Source organism: Aspergillus nidulans, chromosome VIII (assembly GCF_000011425.1).
Source record: "Aspergillus nidulans FGSC A4 chromosome VIII".
In the NCBI taxonomy this organism is placed as follows: domain Eukaryota; kingdom Fungi; phylum Ascomycota; class Eurotiomycetes; order Eurotiales; family Aspergillaceae; genus Aspergillus; species Aspergillus nidulans.
This window is the reverse complement of record NC_066264.1, coordinates 4661159-4683474: the sequence shown is the minus strand read 5'-3', so window position 1 is coordinate 4683474 and position 22316 is coordinate 4661159. Positions and strand designations below refer to the sequence as shown.

Here is a 22316-nt window from a genome sequence, read left to right as displayed (position 1 = left end):
ACGGAGCATGAGCAGCAGTTCAAGCGCCGAAGAGTCGAAACAAGTTCGCTCAAGCCAAATCCAATCGCCGCTAAACTTGGGCTGCTGATCTTGGTTCTGATCCACAGACGAGGCTTGCGTCTAATCGCGAGATCGCAGTCGGTGACCGCTTCGATTCCGTCTCGGCATCTTCAGATCGCATGGTGGAGTCACTAAAAAGGACCGGCTCACACTACTGAGAACACGCTCCACTCTGACCCCAGCCATGCTGGAGTCTCTCCAGTCTCCTTCCAATCCCCATCCGAGCAAGGATTCCAGCGCTTTGGGCAGAGGGTGCTTCGACCGATGCATCGAGATCGCCCCATTGGTTCGCTTCCTCTGGCTCAGATCCGTCTTTCCAGCCCGCTCCTCCACTTCTTATGTGGGCAAGCAAGCTGATAGAGCTCTTGACAAGTTGACACTTTTTCAATAGTCGCTCTCCTGGGCACCGGGGAAAGATCTATCCCGAGGCTGACAGGCAATAGAGCAGACTGTAAGCCGGGCACTTGGACTTCAAGGGTTTCCTGCAGAGTAAGTAGGTAACGAGGTATAGGACCCGCCTGCACCTGCTCAATTCCTGATAATGCACATGCGCTCCTTCCCGGCACTGGGGCATCTGCGCGGCTTGCTAGAAAACCTTGCGCTTGGCTTGATGGATCATCGTCCGCAAAAAACAACACACGCGCCGTATTTGGTGCACTTTGTTGGAGCATCCGTCCTGCGCAGGACCCCGCTCACGCAAAAATTCAACAAGGATAAAGCGGCCCAGCAGGTGACAATTGCATTGATCTGCGGTTGATCAAAGCATTTCGACGCTATCCATATCTGGCCGGCATCCGCTTCACTAACCAAGACCATCAGGGTACCAAGTCCAGACAGTCTGTCTCGCCCGAATCCTGCCAATAACAGCCTCTGTTAAGGCCAAAAAGTCGGGTGTGTGGGCTCCGCGAGTCCGTAGCGTAACACTGCATTTGTTGTTTACTCCGTAAGCCATGCTTCAGAGTCCAGAATCCAGGGAAATGTAACTCAACTCCACGGCTCTTCGCGCTCCTCGGTTCTTGACTGTCCTCGTCTGCATGATTTTGCGCTGCTAGCTGGAGTTCGGAGTATCCGATCGACTTTCTGCCTTCGACGGTGTCTTTTGTGGGGCAGGACGGACGAACGCCATGGACTTGTGGCGAACGCCTTGGTTTCTCGTGGTGTAGATTCTATCGACGTCGATCTCTCCCGTTGAGCTGGGCTGCCTGCCGCACCAACCGGTTGAAAGGCCATCTCGTCCGCTCAACTTGGCCGGCATTTGCGCAGGACGACACCAGACAACCAAGCGGGTCGGCGACACTTCCTTCTTTGTTGCCAATTGGTCCTACGGTATTCCGTATCTGGAGAAAGAAGGATCGAGACAAGTACAGTAGGGTATCTTGTGTGTTGCACGTTATTGGTAACCATATAGTGCCTTACTTGGCGGGTAAGGTTCCGTTGAGGTGCCACGCGGATGCACATGAAATTCGAACGCTTGGGATCTACGACCACTTTGGCTGTCTGACCTCGGATCCAAGAACAATAGTTTCCTTTTTCCTGTCTCGTTGCGCGGGGGAAAAAAAAAAACCTTGAGAGATAAGGACGGTGTCATAGTGGACCGTCTAATGTGGACCCCAGGTTGCAAAGAGGAACGATGGGCCTAGGGCACGGCTGGAAAGCCCGATGCAGGCCAACCCTCTGGGAAATGTCTCGTTAGCTAAACCAGATGGCGCTATGCATTCAAAAGACTCATGCATCCTGCATGGAACGCCAGACATCCCAATGGTTGGCTTGGTCCTGTATTCTAGTGTATGAGTGCAAGCCACACATCGCTGCTCTTCACCACTTACCTCACCCATTTCACTGCTACACCATACGACCCATATATCCTCTGTTGACTCGAGGTGTAGCTCTCGAAACATTCAAGAGCCATGTCTCAGCCCGAAGAGGTTATCGTCACCAGGCCGCCAACGGCAGTGTGCGTCCCAGAGAGCCCAAGCGAAACCAGCTTCGTGAACATTGAGAAATGCATCATCAAAGATGTTTCCGAGCTGATGTTACCCGATGAGCCTTCTTTTGATCTTGAGGCTCAAAGCACGGCAAGAAGATTGATTTCTCCAATCCGGTATACATTCCTCAACATTTACCGGCGACTCTTCACGCTTGTGTTTCTCGCCAACATCGGAGTCTTCGTCTATGTCATGGTTGCAGACCGAAAACTGCTGGCTCTCGTCAATGCAGCAGCAGCAAACTTGCTTGCATGTGGTCTGGCAAGACAACCTTTGGTTGTCAACACCATTTTCTTCACGGTATGCTCGATACCGAGATCCGCACCGCTATGGCTCCGCCGAATTGCATCAAAGGTGTACCATTATGGGGGTGTTCATAGCGGATGTGGAGTTGCCTCTCTAATCTGGTATCTGGGTTTCATCGGAGAATTCTCCCGACAGTACTGGTCGGGAAGCTCATCTCCTTTCTCAGCAGCGCCGATAGTCCTGGCATACATCATCCTAGTGCTGCTGCTTGCGATCATCATCGTCGCCTACCCAACTTTCCGATTCAAGCGGCACGACTATTTCGAGCTCACGCACCGCTTCTCCGGCTGGCTCATCGTGGCCCTCTTTGTCATTCTCCTCATGGTCTTCGTCGACGAAGCTTCCGCGGCCGAAGGCAAACCAATGGGCCGCTTCCTAATCGAGCTGCCAGCTTTCTGGTTCCTCATGCTTGTTGTATTAGCCATCATACACCCATGGCTCCTCCTTCGCAAAGTCAAAGTCACCCCAGAATACCTCTCCCCGCACGCCGTGCGGCTCCACTTCTCTCACACAACCACCACCTTCGGCAAGGGCATCCAGCTCTCCAAGCATCCTTTGCAAGATTGGCACGGCTTCGCCACCTTCCCGGACGTCGATAGAGACGGCAAGAGCTTCTCTAGCCTTGTCTCCAAAGCCGGCGACTGGACCGCCGCCACAATCAAAGATCAACCAACACACCTCTGGAAACGCGGCGTGCTGATCTATGGCTTCGCATACGCAATGCGGGTATACAAGCGTGTCGTCGTGGTCACAACAGGCTCCGGCATCGGGCCCTGTCTCTCATTCCTTGGAGACGAGAACCGCCCCTCGCTACGAGTGATCTGGCAAACGCGAGCCCCCAAGCGAACGTACGGCAAAGAGGTCCTCAATCTTGTCGGACGCATGGATCCGAATCCCGTCATCATCGACACGAATTCATCCGGCCGTCTCGACATGGTGCCCGTCATTCGGCAGATTGCACGAGAACACGATGCCGAGGCGATATGTGTTATCAGTAATCCATTTGTCACGAAAAAAGTTGTGTACGAACTCGAGTCGATGGGAATCCCCGCGTATGGGCCAATATTTGATTCATGATTTCCGATGCATCACTTACGCTGTAATGATTCGATGGAACGATTATTTAGAGATATATAGTTGAATTCTGCTATCTGCGTGCTAATCAATATAATGATAAATGTTTGCTTGAGGTTTGAGTGATCAGTTGCAGAGATGTGAGACTCAGTGAGGGGCCAATGTGCGTTATAACATACCAGTGGGAGACGTCAGAATTAGGATAACGTAGACCCCCACACCAGCTTAGTGATAGACAAGAGTTCTCGTATTTGCGCTCCAAGTAGTAGGCAGCTGCAGGTTGATTGTGCTCGGACTCCCCGCCAGTGACCAAGCATACCTTGCTAATGAAGCGGGGAATAATGGGTACCGCGCAGTTAGTGTTCTTAGGTTTTGAAGAACAAGAACATAGGAATTGTTTGTAAAGATGGTATGATATTATTATTATTATTAGAGAGCAATACAGCAAGTTATATCGTAATTCGTGATCAACACCTGCAGCAAAGCAAGTGAACAGAGAGAAGAGAAACAAAGAGAGTAAGGCATGTCAGATACAGTATGATGGGTATCATGCGCAACTGATTTATCCACCCAATGCAGATGTAAGAGATAACCTTGGAACGCCAAAGGGTCAACTTGAGAAGAAAAAGGCAAAACTTTTGTTGTTCTAGGCAGGTATCAGAGGATCATTGAAAGACGACTTGAGAGAAGTTTCGAAAGGAAATGAGACGATTCCGTAGTGATGTTGAAAGGCGGGTTTTAATCTTCTTTTTGGTTGGTCATCGCGTTCGTAAGTTCGTTTATTCGTAGGCGAAAACATTCGGCCGTTATTAGGTATGACGGATCAATTGAATCAATTGTTCATGACGAATGCGAGTCCGCGGATGGCGCTCGGTTTCGACTTTCGAATTCCGCCGGTTCGGCCGTCAAATCATCGGTCGTCAGCCGGCTTCGTCCACGGCAGGAAGAGTTGGTAGATGAGTTATCAAGTCGAAGTGAGTCCATTCGCTCTAGTTCTTCGTACTCCGGGGTCGGTAGAGGAGATCCGTGGTAATCCTCCATGATGCTGCTTCCGTCAAGCATGGTATATCCGGGAGGGCTAGCGGGAACGTCTTCGTATACTGGCGGCATCTCCTCATCCCAGCTGATACCGAGCCCGCTTCTCTCCGTAACGTGCAGGTTAAACTGCATGCGAAGGACGCGGGCAGCTCCTGTTGGAGTGATGAGTCTGGTGTTACGGTTTGGACAGAATTCCTCCGCAACAATCAGTTCAATGACCAAATTGTGCTTCGTCTCCAGTCCACCCGGTGCCTCAAGATCACACACCGGGTTGGCGGTTGGGTTAATGTTGGCTTCAAATTCCATGCTTATCTCGCCTCCAGCGGTATCAAAGTCTGTCTTCCAGCCATCTTTCTCCTCGTTGTGTCCAATGATCCGCGTCTCCTGGTGCAGAACGCCCTTTCCTTCGCCACCAATCTTGTGCGCGTGCTTGGGGCAAGCGGTTGAGACAATCTTCTGGTGCTCTTCAATCCGCCACATCATCTTGCGTAGCCGCCAACGCGTTTGGGTCTCCTCGCCTTTATCCAAGACACCGCTCAAGGTCATCTGAACGGGAAAAGTCCCAATTGGGTGGACAACAGATGGGAGGACGATGCGGCCAGTTAGATTGGTGGGTGGAAAGATACGAATTGAGGATTTGTCGTTCCCTGGGAGAATGGCGCGGCGCATGTGTAGCGGCATTCTAAAATTGTACTCTTCACCGTTCACATTGTGTCCGTGTGCTTGAAGGAAATATTCAATCTGTCCCAGGGAACCATTACACGACGCCGGCAGGTTACCTGGGAACAGATAACTGAAAGGGAAGTCGTGGTCACCGCTCCTAAGGTGGAGAGGTTCCGTCAGGAAGTTCCAGTTTGTCAGTTCCTCGGTCTTGGAGGCGCAATTGGGGCAGTCCCTCGAGACGGGCTTCTTCGTCGTCTTTCTAATCATCAAGCGCATATCGAACTTGTCAAGGATGACCATGCCCGTTGCTTCGGGTACGGTAATTCTGAGGCGGCCAGAGAACAAAGCACCCGTAGAGTTCGCCGGTGTTCCATAGCAAACAAGAGGTGGAGATTCCACGATGACATCAAGTTTAGCTGAAGCTGCCGTTTCCTCATGGCTGCCACGCTCCTTTGAACGAGAGGAACGTCCGTGCTTTCGATGCTTTTCCTTATTGTGATGGTCCCGGTAAGTGTGGATAAAGTGGTCCATTGAGAAGGATAGACGGCGCTCCGGCGAATGTGATCTGTCAGTGTGCGAGTGCTTGGAAGATGCGGCCTGGGAGACTTCGTTTACAGACGAGGACGAAGAAGAGTTGGAGTGAGGGAAGATCGAGTGGTGAGAAAGGGAGGGGCGAACTAGGCTGGAAAGAAGACGGCCGGGCATTGCGACGTCTTGCAGCGGTAGCGGCTGGAAACAAGATCGAGACAATGTGTGGCGATGAGCTAAATTGAGTGAGGTCTATAGAAGCTCTCTCGGTGGGCACTAGACACCCAAGGCAGTGCGGTGCTATCTGAAAAGGGTTTCAGCACTCAATGCAGTGTTGATCGAGCTGTGAGATGTAGTAGGAAGTTGCACGCATAATCCTTTGGGTAGAGGCTGTAGTAGAGGCCGTAAGTAGTAATATGCTCTGGCAGGCGCGGGGTGTATAGAGTCAGGCGGACTATGGGAGTATGCAATCGTAGGAAGGAAGCAGAGAGATCTGGAGTGAATTTGGATGAACCAGAAACCGGGCGAGGCGCTGCCTTTGAATCTACAGACTGTCGACTCTGCCCGACTAACTTGACTAGCTTGACTACGAATGAAATTTTCTCAGCCATGGTTCTCTCTACGGTTTCCACATGTAACAGGGACAGATTTTTCCTGGTCTAGCCACCCTTGAAGCGGACAATAAAAGCACTCGCTGGTGGGGCTGCCTGGAAGAAAGACATCATAGTGGGCCCTTGTTTCCTGCGTCTGTTTCGTACGTGACGTGACGGCGCCTCTGGCTTGGCATCGTCGCTCCGAGGAGATTCTAGATATCTCGACAGAGTCAAGGCTCGATTTCTCCTATACTCGGGAGTACTCAGCCTACAACGTTTCTTGTTCTAACCCGCATTGAGACTGCTCTCATCCGTCACCTGCTCCTATCCCTGGCCAACGTATGTTCGCCTACAATTATGACAGATCATAGTCGCAGCATTTCGCCGACTGTGTATGAATCATGCGTACACCGTCAATTCGCCCTTTTAGATGCAGGACCTTGGAGACGCTCGAGCTAAATCTGAGGCGTCAGTACGTAGTCTCGGTACGTAGTCAAGCAGTGCATGGTCTCTGGAAGCGCATCCGTGTTCCAACAGCAACCCAAGGCCGTGCGCAACGAGCCGATCGAGCCGGTGAGTCACAAATCCTCTAGTTGGAGAACTCTCGAAAGGGAGCTTTTCAGCGATCGAAGCGATCGCAGCAGTCCCCAGTATTGCATTGCGTGCTTGATCGTCAACGGCAGCTAGAATCTCGTAAGCACGCGCAACATCGTGTCTGAGGTTCGAGTTCGTAGTTCCTAATGAATCCTGACAAATGTCTCTTGGGTTCTTGTCTGTGCTGAATGATCTTCGAATGGTGTCATAAGTTCGCCATAAACTGGCGAATCCACTAACTCGGCCGCCGGTGCTTTTAGTTCCAATCGGAAACTCCTGCTCAGTACGATTGGTTAGTAGGGGTAGTTTCTATAATGTTTGGGATACCACAAGAAAGAACCGTTGTAAAAGATTGACGAAAACATTCCGACAATATTGCGGGCGAATGGGACCGACTACTCAAGTCGGTCGAGATAGACGATCCGAATTTTGGATCTGGGTGGCTGTCTTCGCATGACCATGGCGTCCATTATCCTGGTGTTCCTGTGATCAGCTGCCGTTGATCATTTAGCCATCACGTGGCCGCATTCAGGTCCCTGGTCAGCCCTCGACCTCATTACCAGTATTACGGTCATATACCATACAATACACTGCCGAAATTGCACTAGTCGAAGATCCTTTACGAGAGCCAGAGCCAGGAGGGGCAAGAGCTTTACATTTTCCGGTGCAGCAACATCATGCTATGGGCGTCTAAAACTCAGCAGACCCACAAACAGGCGGGTGTCGCACTTGTCAAGAAGAAAATTCCACAACATCGTCTCGAATTCGGCTCTTTTCCAAGGAACTCGGGCGGATTCCCGTTGCTGATGCTCGGACACTCGAAGGGGCGTGCCCCATCTCCTTCAAACTTCCTTGTTCGGCTAAGCCTCGGGGCTGTCAAGAGACCTCCTTCAATCGATAGCGCTCATGCATGTCGACGCCATCTCCCCCGCAATAGCCAGTGCGAGTTGCGGGGGTGTTGGCGTGCTGGCCATGCCTCGCTTGCGCTGGCCGTTGGCTCCAGGACCCTCAGCTGAGAAAAAGCAAACATCATAACGTTCATGGGCGTCAGTATAGAAGTGTAGGTATACAGAAGTAAACGAAGATATCAGATCAGATGGAGACTGGTCTAGACAACAGCTGTCAACGCAAGTCTGGTCCCTTTTTTGGGGAATTCTGACGAATGAAAACTACCAGTCCCGTACCGATTACCTAACAGTTATGCTGAATGCATGGGCCTGCCCTGCGTGGTTCGGCTGGATCGTCACTTTACCTCTCTTTAACCTGAAAGCCTTGCTGGGGCATCCGATCGGGAAGTGGTCGGAGCACTCGCCCTGATGTCGGCATCCAGATCAGGCCACAAATGATCTGAGCATGGCATCTTCTTCCGTGAGAGAATTACGCCGACGACGGTCGGAGGGTGGCTTTGGCAACGCACTCTTCCGGCCTGTCAAAACGTCAATTCCTGTTGACTGTCGGATGCGGAAACCGGTTACGCAAAGTATGGCCCCAGTGCAGAGTCCTGAATCTTCTTATTGCCTTAAAAGAATGGCAACATTTTGTTGACACCTGGATTTCAAGGCAACACGCGGTCCAGCTTCCGACTTCTGTCTCTGGGCTGGGCTTAGAGGCGGATTTCGCCGTCCCCCTACGCCGACTAGATCTTCCCGCTTGCAAACTTCACGATTCAAGGTTGACTCTGACTCATTGGTCATGCCGAGATGAAACCTCAGTTGATGAATCACGGGATTGCTCATTTTTTTATGGAACAAATCTGGAATCATCCACTGTGGACCGGACGTTATGGAGAAGAGTCGAATTCCTCGGGGACTATGAATAATAGGGGCCTCTTGGGTGATTTTTGACATTTGTTTTCTGCGGTTTCCCGGCGATATGCGAAACAAGCCGCGAAGATCTCAAGGTATTCATTTACTTGAATTGGGCCAGCTGGCTGCTTGCTGCGTACAGCTTTCCAATAATATGACTCTAGGGCTCCAGGGCACGATGATTGTGGAGGCTCACATCCACAGCAACCTTACCGTATTGCAGAATCAGGCACCGGATGGCGAGACCAGCTCCTATTCGTCTTTCCGCGGGAAACCCTGCTAGTGCGGCGCTTCACTGCAAGCTCGACCCTGGCCAGTCTAGATCCTTTGCAAGAATTGAAGAAACAGCGGTCTACGGGATATCACGTCGTGGAGTTCACTCCTGAGCTCATAGGCGCAAAGTACCTTGAAGGTTTGTCAACCGATGTCCTTGACGCCCGGCATGACCAATCAGTCGATGTTTCATGACACCTTCTCGAAGCTCTTGGCATCACGCAAGACAGGTCGGCCCGGGACCGCAAACTCCATCCTTTGTAGGTCTGATACTTGGCTTACACTTGAGATCAGGAACGTGGTTGAACGGAGTACCCGGCAGAGTACCCGGGGAGTATCCGGCGTCGTCAGCCAGGCCACTGATGTCATAAAATCATCCATGATATGATGCTAGTCAAAACGTCCAACTTGGCCTCATTTTCTATAAATATTGTCATCGAAACATTGTTTGGGGCGAGAACTATATTTGGAGTTCACGCCACAGGCCGAGCGGCAACCCGGGAGTTTTCGTTTATGTACAGCCTCCATCCCAGCTCTCGGCGGACTCAGCCGTCACTCTTTGCTGCGTCTACTGCGTCTAACAGTGATCCACTCGTAGATTTACCCAGGACCCTTCAGCCGATGGCTTTATTGTTTTCTAGTCTTGGCTCTAGGCCACCTGGCTCTACCAGCCAACTGTTCATCGTTTCTGCTGCAGAAGTCAGTGCGCGCATTGCTACTCCTTTGGAACACACCGCCCTGTAGTCTGGATGGGTAAAACCATATATTATAGAGAACTACCACGAACTGACAACATGAAAGGGCTCCCCAGTCGTTCAGCAGCCATACGTCTACAGATACTCACGCCAAAATCATCGTAGTAAAAGAAGTACTAAGATCAAGTCTCCTCACGACGACTACAAAATGACGAATTTTAGATTGCCCAAACCCCAGTATGGCCGACAGGTATACATAGCCTTGTACCTCCCAGAGCTGAATGATCTGATCTGATTGTCTGTCGAGTAGTTGTCGGAGAAGGGCCGAAAGTGGCTGATGCTGAGTCATTGTGGCTCAGTGAAGGGCGTCTCTGGCCGCCTAATTTTCTATCGGCACAGCCGCAGTTAAATGGCGGGCGGGGAAGCATTAAACTCCTTATTGGGTCTAGCTCGATAATTCTGCCGGCAAAACAGGGCTTGTAGTGGTTCTATTCACTGCCATAGCGGGGCGAGGGGCAATGAGTCAAAAACTGTAGAACAGTACGAGAATTCTCCAAATCATCCCACGTTTGTCCTTCTATTCCCCCGCACACGATTTTGATTCGTTCTCCAAACACAACCACAATCATGGACGCCGCCGCAAAAGCCCGCTTCGATCTCATTACTGAGAACCTCGCAGAAACCCTCAATCCGGAGATTATTGAGTCCATCCTCGCCGAGGGCCGAAACCCGCGTATCTACTGGGGCACCGCAACGACAGGGCGCCCGCATACTGGTTACTTCGTCGCTGCTATAAAGATTGCCCAACTGCTAGCTGCAGGTTGTGAAGTCGTTGTTTTGCTGGCAGACATCCACGCCTTCTTGGATAACCTGAAGGCCCCGCTCGAATTGGTTGAGAACCGCGCGAAGTACTATGCCAAGGTTATTCGGGCAATCCTGGAGTCTGTGGGCGTGCCGACAGAGAAGCTGGAGTTTGTGTTGGGGAGCTCTTACCAAAAGACCCCGGAGTACACGATGGATGTCTACAAGCTTTCATCGTTGGTCAGTGAGCATGATGCTAAGAAGGCTGGTGCAGAGATTGTTAAGCAGAGTGCCAATGCGCCTCTAAGTGGGCTGCTTTATTCGATTCTGCAGGTGCTTGATGAGGAGCATCTAAAGGTTGATGCTCAGTTGGGAGGTATGGATCAGAGAAAGCTCTTTGCGGCCGCTGTTGAGTGGCTGCCGAAAATCGGATACCGAAAGGTGAGATGTCCATTACTTCGTCCATAACGGCTACTGAACATTACAGCGTGCGCATTTGGTTACACCAATGGTGGCTGGTCTCAGCGGCGGTAAAATGAGCTCCAGTGTTCAAGGTCCGTTCTCACATCTTATCAACTCTTTACGATGTGACTGATTCCACCCAGACAGCAAAATCGACCTCCTCGACGGACCCGACGTCATCCAAAAGAAGATTCGAAAAGCTGAAGCAGCCCCCAAAGTAGTCGAAGACAACGGCGTCATTGCAATGGTAGAATACGTCCTTCTCCCCGCCGCCGGCCTCAAGGGCAAGAAGGAATTCGTCGTGGAGCGCCGCGACGCCGAACCCCTCGTCTACACAGACATCGCCAAGCTAAAGGAAGACTATGCAAACGACATCCTGACCCCGCAAGCCCTGAAGCCCGCTGTGACGGCGGCGCTGACGAGCCTAATGGCGCCTATCCAGGCGGCGTACCAGGCTTCCCCTGAGTGGCAGGAGATCACGGCACAGGCTTACCCGCCGCCTGTTGTGGAGAAGAAGCAGAAGAAGGTTAAGAGTAAGGGAACTCGTTATCCTGGTGCCCAAGCTCAGGCCCAGGCCCAAGCTGAGGCGCAGGCAGAGGTCGAGGGTGCCGGAAAGGAGCAGGAGCTTCCGGAACGGCCAAAGGCTGAAAACTGATATGACCAAACTTATCGCATGTAGCGTATGAACTTGATAAAAGTTACGCATTTTAGAGTAGCACCGTGTATATGGATGCATTATACCTATCCAGCTTTGAATTTCTTGAGCTCACCAATTGTTATTGTCACTTAGGTCCTGAGAGAACAGAGTACACCTTCTATCATCGCGCACCAGTTTTTCTTCAGTGGAGGAGCGCTATCCTTAGCCATGCGCAAATCTGGCGTGTGCATATATTGAACTAGACGGTAGTGGTATCAGCAGTAGATGAGAATGAAGCTGCTGCCGCCCGAATCACGGTCTAGGTCGCTCGATGGATCCCAGTGTATTAACTCCAACTGAAGTCCGCCTGTAACATACGGTCAGAATGCAGATCAACAAAGGTGCAATCGTCTGAGCTTCAACAGCTCAGTATCGCCCAACCCTATCTGGGAAGGCGCGACTTCCTTACGCTGTCAGAAAACCTTGGTCAAGTCAGGCCTAGAGTGACTGATTGCTTGAAGTATGTACTTGACTAACTACCCATCTGGTTATTTCCGCGTGAAGCCCAATTCAGCAAAAATCGACTCATTATGCTCGCCAACCTCCGGTACAGCATCCATCCTGGGGCGGAACCCTCCCCTAGGGCTGAATCCTGGCGGAAGAAGGGCTGGCACAGTGCCTCCGGGAGTCTTCACCTCAGTCCAACGATTTCTCGCGCGAAGCTGCGTATGTTCCCAGACGCCCTGCATGTCACTCACATTCGCATTAGCAATAGCGGCCTCGTCAAGCCGACGTGTGGCTTCCTCGGCAGTGATATTGGCGAAGGATTTGTGAATAATCTCTTTGAGCGCGTCGCGGTTTTGGACGCGAAGTGAGTTATTCGAGAAGCGAGCGTCCGTTATAAGGTCAGGCTGCGAGAGGACAAGCGTGCAGAATTTAGCCCATTCTCGTTCGTTCTGGATACCCAACATCACCGACCCGTTGCCTGTCTCGAAGGGCCCGTAGGGGTAGATAGAGGCGTGAGAGGCGCCAGCGGGTACAGGGCCGGGGGCGCCGTTGAAGGCATAGTACATGGGGAATCCCATCCATTCGACCATGCTCTCCAGCATGGAAATGTCAATGTGGCTGCCACGACCGGTTTTGGAGCGCTGCATCAGAGCCGCTAGGATGTTGCTGTAGGCGTACATGCCGGATGCGATGTCCGCAATCGAGATCCCAACTTTGGCAGGTTCCTTGCCAGTGCCTGTAACTGAAAGCATTCCTGCTTCGCTTTGAACGAGGAGGTCGTACGCCTTTTTATCTCGGTACGGACCATCTTGTCCGTATCCGGATATATCACAGACAATCAGGGACGGATGCTCTTCTTTCAGCGTCTCGAATGAAAGGCCTAATCTAGCACTAGCACCTGGGGCGAGATTCTGCACAAGTACATCTGCTTTGCTGACAAGTCGCATCAAAACTTCGTGATCTTCAGGGTTCTTCACATCTAACGCTAGACTCTCCTTCGATCGATTCGTCCAGACGAAATGCGATGCGAGTCCGTTTACTCGAGTATCGTACCCACGGGCAAAATCGCCCACGCCCGGCCGTTCAATTTTGATCACCCGCGCACCCATATCAGCCAGTTGCCGGGTACAAAATGGGGCGGCAATTGCTTGTTCAAGACTGACTACCGTGATCCCAGCCAAGGGGCCCTGGTTGTCGCTATTTCTTCGTGCGGCGGCACATGAAAAGCGCCGCACGCTTCGTGATATAGCCGGCTGCGATAAGCAACGGGGACAAGAAGCCCTGGCGAACATTCTCAATGGCTCTGACTGGATGAAAGTAGTTTGAAACTGCAATATAATTCAAGGACGGTGCTCGACTTATAAACTCCGATGGAATTGCCGGTTGTTGCATATAGCCGAGTAGCCGACTCCAGCTCTCAGATCCTCGCCTCCAAAGTGGCATGTCTAACTACCAAGCCTGTAGCAAAGTGATAGACAAGCTGCAGACGAGTCGCGTCATTTCCGTTTGGGGATATCTTCTAATACTGGTAAAGACGAAAATTCAGCACTTTGCCTGTAGTATAACTCGAGAAGCATCTTCCAGGAATATATATTAACACTCCATAAATTCAGAATGCTCATATTCGAGGAACAAATATATAATATCCATGAGGCGTAATGAGCACAATACAGAAGTCAATATTCAGCTCGCTGATATAGCTTGAATGTGGATATGATAGGACGATTGTTTGTATGTCAGGTTTGTGCAGTAGAGCTCGAGGTATACCTAGTCACCCTAAAATAGTTTAGTGCATATGAGGACTGTCAGCATAAATTTATGTACTCCACAATCAGAGCCCGCAGAGGCACACCATATCCAACCTGTAAACAGCTCACTCACACAACCCCATACTCAATTAATCTGACTAGAGTTTTGGAACACCGCGAGAACTCTCATTATCTTCCGTTCATTTCATCTACCCATATATCAACAAGACTAATCCTGCCAAACAACCACCAAAATGCCAACGGACGACCTGAAATCCCACGCGACATCAAATGCGCACGACTTTTACGCCCTCCTCGACATCTCCCCCGCAGCATCAGAATCTGAGATACGGCGCGCCTACCGTCGCACGGCTCTGAAGTACCACCCGGACAAGATCACAAACCCCACGCAAGCCGATATCGACCGGTTCCACCTCCTGCAGATCGCTAACGATGTCCTTTCTGACCCTGCAGTCCGGGGGCTGTACAATAATGCAAGGGAGGCTCGGGAGCGTAAGAAGAGGGAGGTTGAGCTGATGGATGCGGCGAAGAGGAAAATGAGGGAGGATCTGGAAGCTAGGGAGAGGGCTGGAGCTGCTGCTTCGGGAACTGCAGGGCAGAGAGGGGTGAAGAGGGCGTGGGGGGCTACGGTTGATGATAATGATGCGGAAGAGAAGCTGGCGAGAGAGATTGAGCGGATTGCAGAGGATGGCCGGCGGAGACGCAGAGAGGCGGAGGAGAAGTTACGGAAAGAAGTCGAAGAGGATGAGAAACGGATACAAGAGGAAGAGGAAGAGAAGCGGCGCGCGCAAGATCGAAGCTCGAAGCGCGTAGATAGGTCGCATGAAGGGGGCACAAATGTCCCTGAGCAGGAGCGCGCAGTGAAAGTGCGCTGGGTTAGGGAGGGACGGGGCGTGAATCTCGGCAAGGACAGGCTTATGGCACTGTTCGCGCCGTTTGGGACAATTGAGAGCGTCCTTGTGCTCAAGGATAGGCGACAGCGAATTGAAGGCAAGAAAGAGAAGAAGATTGTCGCATCTGGAGTGGTCGTTTTTGCCTCCATTGTCAGTGCGCATACCGCTGTGCTGGACAGCGAGAAGTTCATGCATGATAGTTTGTCACGGACAGAAAGCGACTGGAACGTGATTGATTCTGTCTTCTGGGCTACTGGCGAACAACCAGACCTAGCCGGGCTTCCTACGCCAAGTCATGAATACAACGGACAAGCTGCCCCTTCGCCACAAGAACAAAGTGCGCCAGAGCCAACACCGGCTCCTAAACCCGTATTTAGCTTTGCCGGGCTCAAGAATGCCGGGACCGGTGGGAAACCAGGAAAGGCGCCGTCTTTTGGCTCATTTGGGTCCGCGGCGTCGCGAGGTGCTCAAGCAGCCTCGGCTGCTGATTCGAACGAGGGCATAAAGACGCCTAGTTTGGAAGAGGTCACGCTCATGCGCTTGAAGAATGCGCAGCGTGAGAAGGAAAGGAGGGCACTTGCCGAGCAATTAGGGAGGGAGGATGAAGAGGCGAATGCGGCCGAGGCTGCAGCTTCTGGCAGGGGCTGATTGCTCTTGTCTAGACAAGCCGGTTTTATGATTTCTTCGGATGGTTATTTGAGATACCCATGCATTGCATTATACTTGGAGTTCTGTTTTTCTGCATTGTGGCGCTGTACAACCTAGAAATACATGTACATTATTTTACAGAGACGCTAACGTTTTACCGTTGAGACTCTTCCTCCTCCAACTGCTCTACATAGTCCCTCGCTCGGTGACCTTCGTGGTTATTAGCAGCGCTGCTCTTTGCAATTCCTGCGAGAATAAACTCCCTGGTCCAAGTTGGCACGATGGCTTTCACCTTCACTTCTCCACTCTTTAGAGTCTGACCGTGGGATACCTCAGCATCAGCCTCCCAGGAAACCTTAAACTCCTGCTCAGCACTGTACTGACTTGCCTCTCCAGTAAGTGCAATATCAGTCATCATCTCTAGCCGACATAGCGCCAGTCCGATGTTCCCGATACCACCTAGAAATTTGCCTGCGCTGCGCCCCTTGCGCGCGCTGACCTTGGAAATATTTGAGCCGGCCGGGGGGAGCCGGATGTCGACGGTGGGATCGTACACGGGGCTATCGGAAGAAGATGAGATAGCGCCCAAACCATCATTATACAGCTGGACAGGGAGGATGCGCTTCCGTACGACACCGCGGTGATGTGTCCGGATGGTGAGTTCCTGGCCAACATAGCATCCCTTCCGGAAGTCAACACCCCGCATCATATCCATATTGCATTCTAAAGGCAGCGCTGACTCGGAGATAATTTCGGACTGGCCTTCGGCGACACCGTGAAGCATACGACGAACGGTATAAGTATCCAAGTCAACTTCCTCTCCCGTGGCCGCAATATGCGTCTCGTCCTCGCCCTGAAAATATGTCCGTAAATCTCCATCACCGGGAACAACAAGACGGGAACCGAAGCCGGGTGCCCTCGTATCGACACATCCGACAATCGATGCATGCGCAGGGAACGGTGAAGAGCTAGTCGACTCCAGATTATATGCCGCCCAGCGCGGCTCAGAGTGATTCTTCCAGCTCGCCCAGACCGTTCGCTCGCCGTCATCTAGTGCGCGGAGCTTCAACTTCGCGCGCAGCTTATGCTTTTTCAGATGCTTCAGGAGTTTGGGGACCTGATCTTTGTCGACTTCCACGAGCCACGCTGGCTCATCCGCTTGTGTTAGAGGGTAGATAAAGGCGTCGTTTAGGATTCGGCCGGTGGAGTTCAGGAAGGCAGCGTAGGAGCCTGTATGTCGAACTCTGCGGTTTGGATCATTGGGAATAAACATATTCTGTGTGACTAGGCCCTGGAGAAATGTAGTGCTGTCGACGCCCGTGATGGAGATTAAGCCCCGGTTTGTGAGTCGAGCATATCCGGTTTGCGGTGGATGTTGAGGTCCCTGCGACTGCCGGGTTGTCGAGAACGAGCGCCCTCGGAAAGAGCAACTGGCGCATATTGAACGCGGATATTTTCCGGTGCGTATCATACTGACTACGCTGTCTAGATTAATGATGCAGAGAAGTTACAAATCGACTAGACATGGGTGATGCGGTACTAAGGCGGTGGGGCATGGCAGTATGCTACAATGACATAATTGCTTTGAAACTATAATGAAGGCGATCTCTGTTAACGTATAATCGTACTATGTCAGATCTAGAACACAGACATATGCAGCTCAGCAATATCAATCAAACAACTCATTTGCTCCCTTTAGCGACTCCTTCCAAAAATCCAAGTAAAAATGCTTTATTTGCAGGGGACGCAACTCGGTCACTATTGGAGGGTTCGCTGCCAGCCGGTTGATGGTGCGGTGTCAGTGGGCTGACAACGGAAGGGGTAGCCGAATGTTTCGGCAAAGAAGTTTGCAGGTTCAACTCCGCAGGCGAATGTTTGGGAGACGGTCCAGATTTGCCGAAGAGGGAGAGTAGTGCTTCTCTCTGCGCAGGTGTCTGGCTTGGCCGTCGATAAGTATCAGCCTGCGAGTTCGGAACCGCCTTGGCCCCAGAAGCTTCAGCAAGACTAATTGGTTGACTGCTATCTTCCATCTCCTTCGGTCGTATTGGCAGTAGCCCGTAAATATCTACCTTATCCGATCGACGTAGAATCTGTGGTTGGAACGTTTTTTGAGGCGAAGGAGACTTTGCCTTGTTGGACCGAGAGCGGGGGCTCGCAGTTATTTGAGCTGGAGGCGTCGGAGCTGAACTAGGCATTTGCTCCCTTTTAGCACTCTGCGGTCTGGGTAGGATCGTGATTGGTGAAGCTAAAGGTTGCGTTTGTCTGTCTCGGCTTGTTTGACGCTTTGACTCGTTCCTTTTTCTGATAGACGGCTTCGGGATAGCCTCAAATTGCGGCGTGTTCAAAGGGCCAGAAACCGTGGCAGATGTCAAAGGACCTTTTCCTGTCTGACGAGCCTGCTGGCTAGGATTTGACGCAGCATTGGGACGTTGTAGAATCTGCTTCTTACCGGGCGAGGCAGGATGAGCCGACAGTTCCACTAGTTTTGAAGCCGGTTGCGAGCTTGTTGGACCGGGGGATCCTTTCAGCAAGCTGAGCAATTGATCTTGATGGAGGGAAGGCTTGCGCTCATTGTTTTGAGACACCTCAGCCTGCGGCACTAGGCTTGCATGGGAAGCTTTAGGAGTTTGCTTCTTCTCATCCTTGAAGACGCTTAGGAGTGCCAACGAGTGACTGTTAAGCTTTGGTGGAGGCAGTTTGCTAGCAGGCGGCACAGCTGCTCCTTGAACTTGGCGTGGCTGAGTCGATTGAGAGAACTGAGGATCGCCCGTTCGTTGATAGGGTGCCAGTGCTGGAGCCTGTTCCGAATAGGATCCAGGCGGAAATAGCCGTGATGTGGTGGGAAGTTGGTGAGATGAGTTGAACGGGCCTGTGTAGCCGGCCGAAAGTCCCTGACTGTGGGCTGCTGGGAAACTTTGCGGCATTTGAGGTGCATGTTGATTCGCTGTAGAGAATGGAAATGGAGGGTAGTCAGGATAAGGAGGTGCTGCCCTTGTTGATTTCTCCACCCGCTCGAATTGCTGAGGAAAGCCAGGAAAGAATCCAGAGAAAGGGTCGGCCATATGCGGTCCATCCCTTGGCAGCTGGGAAGCCCCTGGTGGAGGATTCGTGGAAGCGCCGCTCCTTAGAAGTTCCAAAAGAGCGTGAGATTTAGATACATTTGGATCGGCATTGAATGAAGCTTGAACAGGTTTTGGTGTAGGAAGGCTGGGATTGACGTTAAGGAGTCGCTTGAGGTGTGCAGATGCATCGTGAGATGCTGCCACTTCTGGCAAGTCGCTGGGAACGGCTGCTTCCATAGATACTTGGCTCGACACATGATTGGCATTACTGGTTTGATAGTTCTCGTCCATAGATATCTCCCCGTCGACCAGGACCTGGTTCGAGTCTGAATTCGTCCTCGGATCCAGCTTCTTCTGCTGTGCAATCCATTTCTTGAGTGGATGCAGGAAAGGCGCGACCATGTAGAATTTGTTCGCGTTGGCAGCTGCCTGTCCCTGATCAAACTGCTTGCTCTTTTTCAGGGTCGGCAGATCCGATAGCTTCCACCACTCAATCTTACTGATCTCCTTCCTTGTGCGAGGCTCGAAATACGCATCTTGGGGCACACCGCGGAATACATACAGCCTCATATGCTGCTCGCGCATAGTGATCTCAATAAACTTGACGTTTTCATCGTTCGGGACCAAGCCCGCCTCTCGTACGTCGTATCCAGTTTCCTCATATACCTCCCGGATCGCGCAGTCAAGATCTTTTTCGTCCTTGTTGATTTTCCCCCGAGGGAAACTCCAGTTAGCGCCCTTCTTCCAGCCCTTGACTAAAACAACCTGATCCATTTCTTGGTTCAACATGATTGCTCCACGAACAGGAACGCGAGTTTTATAGGCAAGGAACTCAGAAAAGGCAGTCATATGATGATATCGAGACCAGTTGGCCATAAGCGGACAATGCTGGAAAATCCGCAAGGCGAAAGCCTTCAGTGAAAGCGAAGGGAGGGCTGGGTCTAACGGCCGGATGAAATCTTCGTAAAACCATTGTGCTTCTTCGACTTGGAAACATATTCGCTCAACCGATTCCAGTTCCTCACGGGGCAGGTTTATAATGAAGCGGACGCACAAGTCATCTAGCCCTGTTTTTGATCGTTGTTAGCGCACTGGTGCCGTGTCGGGAGAGCAGGGAGGGGTATTCCACAAAGAACATGACATACAGTCCTCCAGTTGCATCTTTGTTTCTGTCATAGTGAAGGGCGTGCTTTGGCATTTCAAGACGGCCTGTTATGGCCGAGTGATACTCCGAGGTCAGTGGTAAAAAGTACGTCGTCAACAGACGCAGTTGGTGAACAACCGTGCAGCTTCAAGGAGAGGTGCTTGCAAAGCGCCAACCCTGAAGCGGACAGTCACTAATCGGGTGCACAGCGCAAGCAATGAAAGGCAGCAGTTTGTCCGTCACCGACAAACGCGGTTAAGCGAATAGACAAAGATAGATGCGTCAGTAGTTGGCCGTAGCCTGTCAGTGTGCCGGAGGTCGAGCTCTGGTGACTTATCAAGTGCGTGGCGGTGCTGTGGCATGTTCGTCACGTGATTAACATGAAAGCTGAGCAGAACAGGTATGATGACGTCTGCTGTCTGCCCAAGGGCGCTTGTTGAGGTATATTTAACGTAGAAGTCAAATCTAGCTCAACTCTCTCCTAAAGGGACTTGCATAATAGCCTACAGAGCAATCTAAGACATATTTTCTTGTATAATAATTGCTATATTGTGAGCTCCTTGCAAGCCATGTCATTTCTTTTCAGCTTCGTTGGGAAGAAGATTCTCGCTGAGTCTGCGAGAAACCATTTTGGACAAGAGGTGAGTCCAAGGCTGCTATGATCCATTCGTACTGTGTCTAACAGAAGCCAACACCATAGGATCCCTACTTTGAAGAAGTCCCTGCATCGCGACTTGGCCGCGCTTTTGGCAAGAAGACACAGAAAAGACGCAAAGCCATCCCACCTGGCCTCTCTGAAAATGATAGTAAAGTCCTCACACGCGTTAAACGACGAGCCTACAGGCTGGACCTTGCTCTATTTAGTCTTTGTGGGTTAAAGTTTGGATGGGGCAGCGTTATTGGCTTGATCCCTTTGTAAGTCAAGATTCCACGAGTCACGACGGCTTCTTCCTGACTAGCTTCTAGCATTGGAGACGCAGCCGACGCGGCGTTGGCAATGATGGTTCTGAAGACCTGCGAAGGCATCGACGGAGGGCTTCCGACTTGGCTTCGGACGCGGATGACGATAAACATAATAATTGACTTTCTTATCGGGTTGGTCCCGTTTGTGGGAGACATAGCGGACGCCGCGTACAAATGCAATACGCGTAATGCCATTGCTCTTGAGAAGTATCTACGGGAAAAAGGAGCCCGCAATATCTCAAGGCAAGAACGAACCGATGTTGATCCGAGCCTGCCAGACGAGTTCGATCGGTACGATAGAGAGGCCCATACTGAACATGCCACCGAGCCGCGAAGATCGAAATCTCGAAAAGGTCATCCTCGTAAGTCAACGCGCGGAGAAGAAGATTTAGAAAGTGGAATCGTTGAGGACCGCTCAGGCAGGAGATAAAGCTGAAGGTTTGTTTGTTTCGCGAGCGGTAGTGTTGTCGCCAACTTGACATTATGAATCATAGTCTCTTTTAGTTGTTTCACCCAAGTTATGGTGTCACCTTTCAGCTTAGCCCAGGGCGGGATCGTTCACAGGCGTAGCAGAAATGGTTCGTTGGGCGTTCCTCAAGATCCATGGTCTGCCGACCTTCAGGATTGCAGATGAAAGTGTCACAAAGAGCACATCTCAATCCGTCCGTAATCATTCGGGATGATTCAAGTTTATTCACGGTCCTTGTCACATTAGACATGACACCAGGGTATTTCGCTCCCTGAGATGAAACGTAACGCATCATCAATTGGTCGATGGATAGGTTCTTGGTCAGGATATTGTCGGAGAGAGGGCCATCTGGGATTATGATGTTGAGAAGTTCGGGGAAGAAATTAGCGTAACTCTGCAATTCCGCAGTAAACAGATCTCGGAGCGGAAAACTGAATTCTAAGCCAAATGGAGATGTTCCGTCAGACACCTGCCAAGTCAACGAAGAGCCGCGCCCCTTGGAAACATTCGCCAATGTCTTTGCAGCAAGCCGGTCGTCAGAGTCTCCCCATATTATTCCAAGGCAACCAAGGCTCCTAGCGAAAGCGATGATAAGCCTGTTCAGCAGGACAGAGTCAACATCAGCAGCGGAGGTGGCTGACGTGATAGAAGCACGGAAAGCATCAAGGCGCTCTTTGGAAGGCAGTGAAGTATCATCCACAAACGCTGGGCCAACATATTCGGCAAGAATGTCGTTCAAACCCGAAACATAATCGAAAACGCTGTGTAGAGGCAGCTGGGTGAACGAGGCGTGAGGGAATTGCTGCTGAAGCAACTGGAAAGCCCCGCGATGTGACGGATTCGACGGAGAGATACTTGATGGTTCTACTATAAGGACATGAAGCTCGAAACCTGGTGGTGGGTGTGGCTTCGTGAGCAGCCTCTCAACTTGTCCATGAACCATGTGCAAAAGGACCGATGAGGACAGGCCGTAAGACAAAGGAAGGAGAACCGGACACGGCCCGCTCCTTGGTAGATCTCTCCGGAGACGATACTTTTCCATGCGCTTGAAGACTTTATACCCAACGAATTTTATATAGCAGTCTCTATGTTGGGTACAAGAAAGAAAGGCAGCAGTCAAGACTTAGAAAGTATACCTACTTGCACAGAGAACGGCCCCGGATCGTCAGAACAGAGTCCGCATTTCGACAGTCCACACAGGAATTGGACAATTGTTTCCCCGGCATCTTTGGGCTTTTTTCTTTTCGCTGAACGTGGGCTTGTAGCAAAAAATATGCGAGGGGTGGCAGCGGCCATGAAAAAGTGCCCAGAAAGGTGGGATTTTCACGTGATCTCATTCAATACTTG

At 51.3% G+C, this 22316-nt stretch overlaps 10 protein-coding genes across 10 annotated transcripts, besides 1 other annotated feature; 5 read left to right on the top strand and 5 right to left on the bottom strand.

Annotated features, from left to right (window-relative positions):
* Positions 1-22316: part of a sequence feature (contig 1.3 1..127977(-1)) that runs on past both edges of the window.
* tmpA (integral membrane protein TmpA) lies at positions 1616-3496 on the top strand. The gene has a single exon (XM_652567.2). The coding sequence runs from the start codon at positions 1968-1970 to the stop codon at positions 3426-3428; it is 1461 nt and encodes a 486-aa protein (XP_657659.1). The 5' UTR covers positions 1616-1967; the 3' UTR covers positions 3429-3496.
* Positions 4241-6128, bottom strand: ANIA_00056 (alpha-arrestin artA). The gene has a single exon (XM_652568.2). It carries the CDS (start codon positions 5829-5831, stop codon positions 4266-4268), a length of 1566 nt encoding a protein of 521 aa, XP_657660.1. The 5' UTR covers positions 5832-6128; the 3' UTR covers positions 4241-4265.
* On the top strand, positions 8720-9427 carry ANIA_10014 (uncharacterized protein). The gene has a single exon (XM_050611085.1). It carries the CDS (start codon positions 9071-9073, stop codon positions 9305-9307), a length of 237 nt encoding a protein of 78 aa, XP_050469349.1. The 5' UTR covers positions 8720-9070; the 3' UTR covers positions 9308-9427.
* On the top strand, positions 10208-11532 carry ANIA_00057 (tyrosine--tRNA ligase TYS1; the record flags this gene model as incomplete). The annotated part of the gene is made up of 3 exons (XM_652569.2): positions 10208-10856; positions 10903-10969; positions 11021-11532. The coding sequence occupies exons 1-3, from the start codon at positions 10242-10244 to the stop codon at positions 11530-11532; spliced, it is 1194 nt and encodes a 397-aa protein (XP_657661.1). The 5' UTR covers positions 10208-10241.
* Positions 12063-13313, bottom strand: ANIA_00058 (CaiB/BaiF CoA transferase family protein; the record flags this gene model as incomplete). Its single annotated transcript, XM_050611084.1, has 1 exon — positions 12063-13313. The coding sequence occupies one exon, from the start codon at positions 13311-13313 to the stop codon at positions 12063-12065; it is 1251 nt and encodes a 416-aa protein (XP_050469348.1).
* Positions 14024-15331, top strand: ANIA_00059 (putative cell cycle control protein (Cwf23); the record flags this gene model as incomplete). Its single annotated transcript, XM_652571.1, has 1 exon — positions 14024-15331. The coding sequence occupies one exon, from the start codon at positions 14024-14026 to the stop codon at positions 15329-15331; it is 1308 nt and encodes a 435-aa protein (XP_657663.1).
* Positions 15420-16802, bottom strand: ANIA_10012 (YgfZ/GcvT domain-containing protein; the record flags this gene model as incomplete). Its single annotated transcript, XM_050611083.1, has 1 exon — positions 15420-16802. One exon carries the CDS (start codon positions 16800-16802, stop codon positions 15486-15488), a length of 1317 nt encoding a protein of 438 aa, XP_050469347.1. The 3' UTR covers positions 15420-15485.
* ANIA_10010 (decapping enzyme complex catalytic subunit DCP2) lies at positions 16915-19569 on the bottom strand (the record flags this gene model as incomplete). Its single annotated transcript, XM_652572.2, has 2 exons — positions 16915-19460; positions 19539-19569. The coding sequence occupies 2 exons, from the start codon at positions 19567-19569 to the stop codon at positions 17014-17016; spliced, it is 2478 nt and encodes an 825-aa protein (XP_657664.2). The 3' UTR covers positions 16915-17013.
* Positions 20042-21171, top strand: ANIA_00061 (DUF4112 domain-containing protein). Its single transcript, XM_050611082.1, has 3 exons — positions 20042-20178; positions 20238-20452; positions 20504-21171. The coding sequence occupies exons 1-3, from the start codon at positions 20107-20109 to the stop codon at positions 20928-20930; spliced, it is 714 nt and encodes a 237-aa protein (XP_050469346.1). The 5' UTR covers positions 20042-20106; the 3' UTR covers positions 20931-21171.
* Positions 21034-21912, bottom strand: ANIA_00062 (protein ncs2; the record flags this gene model as incomplete). Its single annotated transcript, XM_652574.1, has 1 exon — positions 21034-21912. One exon carries the CDS (start codon positions 21910-21912, stop codon positions 21034-21036), a length of 879 nt encoding a protein of 292 aa, XP_657666.1.